This window comes from Triticum aestivum, chromosome 7B, assembly GCF_018294505.1.
Source record: "Triticum aestivum cultivar Chinese Spring chromosome 7B, IWGSC CS RefSeq v2.1, whole genome shotgun sequence".
In the NCBI taxonomy this organism is placed as follows: Eukaryota; Viridiplantae; Streptophyta; class Magnoliopsida; order Poales; family Poaceae; genus Triticum; species Triticum aestivum.
In genome coordinates, this window is record NC_057813.1 from 724,426,279 (window position 1) to 724,436,827 (window position 10,549).

General features: G+C 47.0%; 1 protein-coding gene across 2 annotated transcripts; it reads right to left on the bottom strand.

Annotated features, from left to right (window-relative positions):
- Window positions 1–3,433: 3,433 nt before the first annotated feature.
- On the bottom strand, window positions 3,434–10,077 carry LOC123163046 (putative disease resistance protein RGA4). Of its 2 annotated transcripts, XM_044580802.1 has the most exons (4): window positions 9,607–10,077; window positions 4,486–9,130; window positions 4,201–4,290; window positions 3,434–4,091 (listed from the first exon to the last, which is right to left on the bottom strand). In XM_044580802.1, the coding sequence occupies exons 2-3, from the start codon at window positions 8,159–8,161 to the stop codon at window positions 4,241–4,243; spliced, it is 3,726 nt and encodes a 1,241-aa protein (XP_044436737.1). In that variant the 5' UTR covers window positions 8,162–9,130; window positions 9,607–10,077; the 3' UTR covers window positions 3,434–4,091; window positions 4,201–4,240. The 2 variants fall into 2 exon arrangements, with proteins under 2 accessions (XP_044436737.1, XP_044436739.1); XM_044580804.1 differs by lacking the exon at window positions 9,607–10,077 and having other exon boundaries at window positions 4,486–9,599.
- Between the last annotated feature and the right edge of the window lie 472 nt (window positions 10,078–10,549).

The window sequence follows — 10,549 nt, forward strand, 5'->3', positions numbered from 1 at the left end:
AACCAGTGTCGAGCTAGTCCCTTCAACTTGAGGGAAGGTATTTGATGGCGTGGAGGTCATCCCCACGAGCCATGTGAATATGCAGGATAAAATCCTCGATCCAGACCCCTGGGTCTGTCGTGCCGTCGTATGCTTCTATGTTCACAGGTTTGAAGCCTTGTGGGAATTCATGGTCCAGTACTGCTTCGGTGAAGCACAGGGGGTGAGCAACCCCTCTGTATCTGGACGCATTGTGGCATGTAGTCGGCTGTTGTTGTGTCCGGGGTTGATTCCGAACTGCTATCTGGCTTTTATGAGCGTTTGGGTGACCATAGTCTTGCGCTGGGGTGTGTCTTCTAGATCCATATATGGACCTGGCTGCACCGGTCTTTTTGTTCGGATATTCGCGTGGATCATGCGCAGTGTCCGCTGCCGCTCTGTTATGGTTGTGAGGCGGTACGTCTGTTTTCTTGGTCGAATTTTCTTTTGGTGGAACGGCCGCGTAGTTGAATTCTGGCAGTAGCTTCCGCTTCGGATAGCTTTTTGCATGACGGTCGTCGCCATATCTTTCTTCAGTGTCTAGCACCTTATTCCATTTGGGACTTAGCTTTTCCTGCGCGGCCTTGAGCCGTTGCTTCTGCTTTTCTAGACTTCTTGCGGTGGCGATAAGCTTTCTGTGGAGGTTGCCTCGTTCCACTTGTTCGTCCGGGATGATGAATGCATCGTCGTCTGGACTATCTTCATGTTCTGGGGCGGCATCCTGAGCTCGTCCCTCCGGATCATGTTAATCGGGTATTTGCTTCGAACTTGATTTGGTGTGACCTGGCTCGTCCTGCTCCATCGCTGGGTCCATGTGATCATTATTGCTTTTGGAGTTTGCGGGTATATCAACCCTTCTTGCGCTCTTGTCGCTGTTTTTGCCATTGCTGGACTTTGAGCGGCATCTGCGCTGCCTCTTTGGCTTTTGCCTGGGTGTTTTATTATCCGGGCTGCCGTCTTTATTGGGCGTATCTACCATGTATATATCGTGTGACAAGGTAGTAGTCCCGCGCTCTAGGGATTCTGGAGCCTCTCCTGCATCGTCGTCCATACCGTTGATGTCTTCTTAGTCAAGCACATCGGTTAATTCTTCGATCGTGGCAATAAAGTGGGTGGTGGGTGGGCGCCGAATTCCTTCGTCGCCTGCTTCCCACTCGGGCCGGACATGGTTCGGCCCAGAGTCTCCTGACAAACAGAGAGACTTCAGGGAGCTCAGCGTGTCGCCAAAGGGCGAGTGCTGAAAGATGTCCGCAGCGGTAAACTCCATTACCGGAGCCCAAACTGGCTCGGCTGGCTCGAGAGTGAGCGGAACAGGACCAACAGCCGGATATGAGTCCGGGGGTCCGGGGTTACAGGCTTCCACAGAGGTGGGACCCGTATTCGGCTCCACCGTCGATAAGTGTGCGGCCTGCGGGGTGGGGTCCAGCCCTCCATCCGTAGGTGTCGATAAGTGTGCGGCCTGCGGGATTTAGATACGGGGTTGCCTCGGGGAGAATGTCTCGGGCGTTGTCCGACAGCAGGTCTAGGCCGTGCCCGTCGTGGCTGTCCGGCGCTCCTGGCGCAGGCCCGAATCCGTCGAAGGTCAAGTCTCCACGGACATCTGCCGTGTAGTTCAAGTTTCCAAACCTGATCTGGTGGCCAGGGGCACAGCTGTCGATATGCTCCAACTGGCCGATGCCCCAAATCCGAGCCGCTCCTCCTCCTCACCGCGCCGCAACCAACGAGGCCACGCCGGGGGGGCCATCCCGCTAGGACCCAGATGGGGCCTGTCGGGCCCAGATCCGGGCCGGGGTCACGACGACAGCCACCCGGCACCACCACGTAGCCCCGCCGCCAAGGAGCGGCGCCGACACCACGCTTGCCGCCGGCTGCCGCCGCAGGGCAGCCGGACCGCAGCCAGGCCGAGCTGCACCGCCGCCGCCTCCCTGTCCCGGGAAGGAAGCACGCGCGCGCGGGCACGAGAAGGCCCGCCGCCGCCGGTACCACCCGGGCCAGCGCCGGTGGCGACCGCCGGCGGCAGCGGGAGGAGATGGGGGAGGAGGGGGCCTGCTGGAGAGGAGTTCGAGCTGCGCCCCGGCCACCTCCCGGGGAGAAGGCGCGAGGTTGATCTGGACGGGGGGAGGAGGAGGGAGGAAGGGGACGGAGGCGGGGAGCGAGGCCGGCGGTCGGCGGCGGCGGGAGGGGAAGGGGCGGAACCCTAGCTACCTAGTTGCGGGCCCCTGCCTTTGTTTTTAACTTTGCATGTATATCTTGACTCCTCCCTAGCGTGTTTTTGAACTAAACTAAAGATCCTTTGGTTTAGTTCCAACTATGAAAGCTCACTTGATGTGCCTAGTTACCTCTTTTCTTGTTGTTCTTCTTCTTTTCTCTGTTTTGTCTGGCCTTTTTTTCATTGGTTTTTTCTTTTTCATTTGCTTAAATTCGTGAAGATTTTTTCTTAAATTTGCAAACTTTTTAGAATCATGAACCTTTTCAAATTCATGAACATTTTCTTCAAATTCATGAGTATTTTTTTCTTATATTCGTGAACTTTTTTTAGAATCATGAACCTTTTCAAATCCGTGAACATGTTTTCAAAATCATGAACATTTTCTTAAATTCACTCACTTTTTCAAATTTGTGAACATTTCTTTCAAATCCATGAAATTTCCTTAAATTCACGAACTATTTTCAAATCATGTTTTTTTTAATCCATGGATTTTTTTCTCAAATGCATGAATGCTTTTCAATTTGTAAACTTTTTCAAATTCATGATTTTTTTTAAAAATCAAGAATTTTTTTCAATGCAATGGATGCTGAAACTTTTTTGACTGATTGGGCCTAACCCAAATCATTTGGTTACTTGGTAATACAGCTTAATGTTTAATGCATGCTTGTCCGTGAGCAGGTCTACCTGACTGGTGGTCCAGCAGGTGTTCGTCTACATCATAAGTACTTGATCCCAAGTCCATCGGTTAATCTCTGAAACCAGTTGCATCATACACGCTGTCGCATTTGTCTGACGGTGTAATGTCTCTCTGGACACAGACGAATGCAGTGGATTCTTCAAGATTGAGGGCTCCAACGGTCAACGGAATGTCGAAGCCGTCCATCGACACACAGGCTATGGTAAGGATTACAAAAGGTGTACAACCGGAGACACCGTCGGCGGCCTCTCGATGGGAACGCTCAGTCTGCCGCAGGTCTGAAAATCAACACATCATCTCTGAAATCCACTATCCCCTAAAAGCCTCAATCACCGAAATTTAAGTGTGTTCGTGACAATGCAATGTTTACCAAAGTTCCTAACATCACTTAAAAACAGGATTCATAGTGCGGGGTACGAATGAAAACCAAAAAATGAAGTGGTTCGACAACTTCAGATATTCCATAAATAACATCAGATCCATGTGCAAATCAAAACACTAGTACTGGTATATGTGGTAAACGCAATATTGACTGCATATAAATAGGAGTTATGAGTCTGGCAGACAAGTCCATAAATAAAATTGGGATAGCTGTGATAGTTTTGACAAAAACTGACGGTGTCCAGGTCAGAGCGTTGCAGTATTCCTAGTGCAGATCATATGGGGCAATCAATAGCTTCAGATATATACAATGGTCAGCAAACACAATGATAAGTCAACGCAATAGTACTGTCATACATACGGTCATACAGAGACTGACGGACAAGACATGCCAAAAATTGAGTCAAAAAGTTATCTCTTTCGGGCATAGCACCCAAACAAATACTGAGAATTTTGACAAAAGAACTGACAGTGCCAGGGCAGAACACCACCAGTGCCAGTTGGAAAAAACAATGGCACAATGATATAGCAGCCTGTAGATAAAGTGGAAAACACACGCACTAAATTATCCAAAGAAGATCACTTTCTGGGGATATATAAAATGGTATGCAAAATTATTACAGGAGTGCTTTCTGATTACTGATCTCCCGATTCGGCATGGCAACAACTTCCTGTGCGCACCTGATCCCAGCTACAACAATTACTGATCGTGAAGGGTCTTGCAAGACAATAGTTCTACTCCAAATGATCTCGCCTCCCCTTCAGTCTGCCTCTTCTGGAAGGATTCTGCAAACAAGCCATACACGGTTAACACCAGAAGGAAGCCAAACATATAGTGATGCGGCATACATTTTTCTCTCTGCAAAGTAAATAAGGGAGGTGCCATATTACCAACCTTTGCAAACAGCACGTTCAATGTCTCTGGGAATAGTAGTTCAACCTTTGCAGACATATTTCCATGTCTTCGGCTTCAGCAACATAGGCTCTGCACAGATTGTCGATATAAAAACTCACACTTAGAGAAATATCATTACAGAAATGACGAATTTTAGGTTAAATGGGCATTTAACTTGCTCCAATTCCCTGTTGTCCTACCATTGATGCTATTGCCATTTTCGAACTAGCACATTTAATACTCACTAGAAAGGAGTAGTAGAGAAGTTAATTTCTGCATGCTTACTTTCATAATAATGAGCATCTAAGTATTTCTCCAGGATGCTGCTCAGCCGTTGCTGCAGGCTGACAGGGAGCGTCTTCATACAAGGACAGTCACAAATGCAAAGACTTTGGAGAGATGAGTATGCTTGCGGGACATCCGGTAGGGATTCCAGGGTCTTGCAATCCCAAAGCTTGAGGGACTCCAAGGATTTGAACTCAGGAGAGCAGGATTCCAGAGATGTCAACCCACCACAGCCAACAATGCTTAGTGTCTTGAGGGATGGGGGAAAATAGAGGACCCCTGTTAAGCCATGACAGCTGTAGAATGTTAATTCTTCTATACTGGATGACCCTTGATGAGTCGATGATACTGACTGTCCCTGCTTCTGCTTCCTGCCGGATGTGGACTCAAGCTTACTGCATTTATCAATGTACATTTTCTTGAGAGATGGAGGGATGTTGAAGAGCTCAACCAAGTTTTCACAATCGTATATATCCAGATACTCTAGACGTGGCAGGAGATGACTGGTCTCTGATGATGCTGATGGCTCAGTAGAAACTTGTGCATATCCAGTCAGATTATCACAATTTGCAACCAGAAGCCTCCTCAAGGATACCAAACCTTCGAACAATGTTTCTGGCCAGTGGACGAGCTCATGGCACCTCATAATTGACAAATCTTGAAGGTGTACAAAGCATGCGCATAGCTCTGTTACACGTACACCTGACTTAAAGTCTCTTAACACCAAGACTTCTAAAGGAAAGTTTTGAGCATTCCCATTCTCCTTGATGTTCACCACTTCCCTCAAACTATTCTCAGCCCCCATCGAGGTTGTATCTGTACTATGTTCAGTGCTAGTCAGTTCCAGATTGGTCAATGAAGTTAGATGTCTCGCTACCCACAAGAACAACTCTACCTCACGTCCTTCCATCTTCAATACACCGAGCTTTGGTGATTTAGCTGCAGTTGTCAACTCTGGACATTTCTCAACACGAACATTCTGAAGCTTAGGGAAGGTCGGTTTTCCTGGCAATGCTTTCAACTTTACACTGTCGCTAATATGCAGCTTCTCAAGTAGAGGAAACATCATCACCTCACCTTGCATCCCATCATTATCTTTTTCCCACCATCTCTCCAAACAAACAAGACCTTTTAGCATAAGCTCCTTCAGATTTGGAAATGCAAACGATGTATCACACTCACCGCTGAACAACCATACTAGTTTTGTACAGCTGAAAAGATGGATCTCAACAATGTTTTGCAACATAGTCATCCATGTTGGGAAGGTGGTGGCTCCATATGACTGTATCCGTATGGCATGTAGTCCATCATGAGGTTTGAGATTCTCGAGCACTTTTGCATCGTTTTCGTCATCCCGCCAGCTAGTATTACCTTGAAAATAATTCCATCTGAAGGTCCATGTTAATCTCAATTCTCTTAGCTCCTTGTTCACAAGGTTTGCTGCTTTTGCATCCACTTCTGTCACGTTTGCCAGATTACGTAGCTTTAGTTGACCACCAAGGTTTAAATTTCCAAGCTCTCCAACATTACTACAATTAGGCTCACTACCTGCTACAAAGCATGTAAGTGTTTGAAGGGATGTGAGTTTCTTGAGGTCTGTGGGCATGCACTTAAGCTCTGGACAACCATGAGTGTAAAGGTGACGAAGGGAAGTCATATACTTCATTTGTCTTGGAAGTCTACAAAGAGATCTACAGCCGGAGAGGTTCAGCGTTTGAAGGTTGTATAGAATGCTCACATATTCAGGAAGTGCTTTGATATATCTACTTCTTGAGAGATCTAGGTACCTCAGGTGATGTAGATGCTCTGGTTTCAGCTGAAATGCTCCTCTCCATAAACAGAGTTGCACCTGCAATGCTTGCAAAGAGCTGTATTTTGATGAATGTTGCAACGAACTTTCCATAGGCCCATCACATATAAGAGTTTGGATAGCTGGAGAGCTTTTCTCTAGAGAACTATTCAATTTTCTTTCTGGTTCCTTGCATGACAAAAATAAATGACGAGCAGTGTTTGGAAGCCACTCACTCTGATTTGATTCCTCAGATGCGATAACAGATTCAATCTTGCCTGGTTCGTCACTTGCCAAGGCACATTCCTTTTCCATTACTGAAAGTGCAACATCATGCATAAGGTCATGGATTTTACATGTAGTTCTGGAATAACATGACCCGGTGTCTTCAATTTCCTTGACCGTGGCTTTGACTTGTTCGACATCCTGGAAGAATGACCTTGAGGCCAGCTCGTTGAAAATCTGTTTGCCGATGGTTTCAAGAAGAGTTTGATTTTCCTGGATGAAGCCATGTGCAATCCATAATTGGATCAGCTTGTCCACATCAATCTTGTGATCCTTGGGAAATATAGCACAAAAAGCAAAGCATTGCTTCATATGCGACGGCAAGTCGTTGTAACTGAGCTTGAGTATTGGTAAGATTCCATTCTCCTCGGTGCAAATGATGCTTCTGCTTAATACAGCCTCCCATTCTTCCTTAGTGGTCTTGGTACACAGTACAGAGCCTAGTGCTGTTGCGGCTAATGGAGAGCCAGCACATCTCTCCACAATCTCATCAACCATATTCACCAACACAGAAGGCCTTTCCTCTTCCTTCTTGAAACAGCTGAATGCTCTTGTCTCGATGATTTCTTTAATGTATTGATCTGTCAAAGCTGTGAGATTATAAGCTTCAACAGTACGCATCATTTCAGCAACTCTACCATCACGAGTTGTTGTCAAGACCGCACTACCCATGCCACCATGTTGAAGTCGGGCCTTAAGTTGTTCCCATTTATGAACCTCTCTAGTCCAGACGTCATCCAGTACAAGGAGGTACCTTTGCCCACTCACCAGATCCTGAAGTCTATCCAATGGTGTCTTCTTCTTGGAAGCAGCATCTTCTGTACCATCATCCTTCTTTTCAGGAGCTGCTTCGACTATGTTGTTAGCCAGAGAGTCCACATCAAACCTGTCAGAGACACACACCCATAGCAGCAAATCAAAATGCTTCTGAATTTCAGGTTCATTGTAGACAACTTGCGCTAATGTGGTTTTGCCCAGACCCCCCATTCCAACGATGGGAACAACCGCGAGATCTGCATTGTTAGCTTGACCAACTAGCAAGTCAACAATATTCTTATTATCATTGGCTCTGGATCTGCTACTAATATTCTTTGGATCGAAGATAACATGACCCGTCTGTCGCCACTGCTTGGATAAAGGCAGTTGCTTCTGATATGTAAAGCCAAAGGCGTTCATTTCAGCCACAAGGACCTCGATGGCCTGCACAATCTTGCGGAGCTTTCTTCCCATCCTGTTACGAAATACAAAACGGTTGTGGGTGGGAAAGACTTTTACCACACTGAAGCCAAGGTCGTTGTAGTGCCCCTCCTTTTTGGCCTTACGACGAAGCGCCTCGTACTTGAACTCGTCGAAGACTTCATTTGCCTGGTAAGCCACCTTCTTGATGGCCTGGAGCCAGGCAGCTGCCCCTTCTCTGTGCCCTGCTTCCTGCTCGGCGTCGGTGATGATGTCCAGGATGGCAGGCAGTTTGCGCATCAGGATCTCATGTTGCTCCTCCATGCCCTTCAACACCTTGTACTTGTCGAGGAGGTAGCTGGACGCCTTCCCCATCACGATTTTGAGCAGTGGTCCGACCACCATGGTGGCCACCACCTCTGCCATCGGAACACCAAGAACACAGAGAAGCTCAAGTGCAGTGCGAGTGGAGAAGAAAATGGTCTGTGCAAGATGCGCTTGCTTGGTTGCGAGGAAGATGGAAGCAAATGCTAGCTACTATTAACTTTCAGGAAGAGGCACAACATGTGGATGTGTTTGATTTCCTCAATAGCACAGTATACAAATGATGGTTGTAGTGTTGTAGTACACTCGTACTTAATAAAACAACACTGCTTTCGAGTAGCATCTTTTCAGGAAAGTTTGTTTTCTTGGCCACCAATGGCAGCATCTTCAAGAACGGTCATCAGTCAGGGCTACATCTATCTGTATGTGTGAGCGCGTTGCTGCGCTATCTAGACAAATGTTAGTAGCCATGTTGCATCACACAGATTAGTGTGCAGGCACGTGATGCTGTGATGCTTCCCAGTAATACGCAATACTATTATGAAAGGGACCATGTCAGTAATATATTTATGCTAATGAGGCCAGCTGGCTACCTACAGGATAATTACTTTTTACTGTCCGTTGCCAACACTAATGCCAGAGGCGAAGACACCGAGTCTTTTTACAATTGGCGTCCACTATGCCATTGGCACGCAGAGGGAAGCACAAAAAGGAGAAGAAGCAGCATAACAGTCATGTGCTTGCTTCCTTACTTGTAATGAAAATGGAGGCAAATAATGCTAGCAAGTATCCATTTGAATTTCGAAGCGGAGATGTACATGTTGGAATGCGTTTGTCTTGAGGGATGCTGGAGAAGCAAAGAGGAACGAGGGCGGCGTTATGGCCCCCTCCTCCTCCGGTGTGGCTTGGCTTGAGGATTCTGCCGGCGCTCACCGGGGGGATTTGGGGATCGATCGTCATAGACGACGAGACAGCTATATCAGAATTCCCAGGCACACTAGCCCAGCACCGCCGAACAACCAAAAGCCCAGTAAATGCCATGGTAATTTGATAGTTTTGTAGTTCTGACCTCTGAAAAACAAAAAACCATCCATATGATAGTGTGATTTACTGATTTTACATGTTGTTTTTTACGGGCAACAGTAATAATAAATTAAAGTTTGGGCTTGCTCACAGACTCAACACACTGCTTGCTTGACTAAATTTACACACTGAAAAGCTATACATCGACTTTCATTTACGAACATGCACACAAATACATGAAGAAATAAAGGAATACATAGGACCAATAAACAGTGCCCGAAACACCAGATACAAATACTTAAATCCAGACAAGTGCTGCAATTGCATGGTTTGGGTTTCAGAAGGATGAGACATGGGGAAAAACATGGATATATACAACTGTCTTAATATTGTCTAGATAAATGTTGCCGTCTGGCATCACTGTGACGCAGTAGAAAGTGCAGTGGAGGTAAAATACACAACAGAAAGTGACCTAAAAATGCAGTAGCCAGCTGCTAGAATATTCTTAGGTTCAGTTTTCTTACCTGAATCTGAATCTGAGCCTCCCGCTCCCCGTTCCGCCCGTGGGTGCACCACCACTCGCAGTCTCCGGCGTGCCCACTCTCCGGACGGTTGCTGGAGAAGCAGAGAGGAACGGGGACGGTGGCGCCGGACGGCGACGGCAGCGGGGCGGCGCCATGGCCTCCATCTTGCTCCCCCGATGTGAGCTGGCCTTGAAGAGGCTAGCTCCCTCCCTCCCCTGTCCTCTGCCTCATCTCCTCTCACCGCTCCCCAGCCAGCCTCGAAAGCTCCCAACCTGATTGCTCGGTCCTCCACCCCACGGCCACGGGCACCGAAAATCTACGGCGGAGGCGGGGGAGTATCATTCCGGGTGCACGCTCGGAAGTACGGCGAAGGCCGCGGCGGCGGAAGAGGGTTCCGGCCGGCGACCTCCCGGATTTGGGGATTCCATCGAAGACGACGAGGGGACGGTGTTTTTTTTTCACCTTCTTCAAAGGGGGCGACAACTCCGAAATCACTAATTAAGACTAGCCACAAGGAGTAGTAACATAGACTAGTAACATGCCCATGTACTAGCTTATGTTACTACCTCTATAGTGGGGAGTAAGATATGTGATAACATGGAGCACTTCATTTATTAGGCTATAGACACATCTTGTTTTGATATGTGTGATGTTACTCATACTAGTAGTAACTAGCTATGTTACCACTTTCATCTCTTTCTTCATTTATTGCATGCCATATCATCTATTTAACCTAGATATATGTGATGTTACTACTCCCTCTGTCTAGGTGTGTAAATCATCTTACGAAAATCAAATAATCCCAAAACACTTAGGCGCGGTGCATTAACTTCTACCTCGTTTCTTGTTTCTTGACATATCAACCAATAAGAATCGAGGGGTGTGCATGCTTTTAATGACTTGGGACTATCAAACACGACATGCAATGGTTAGTTCATTGCAT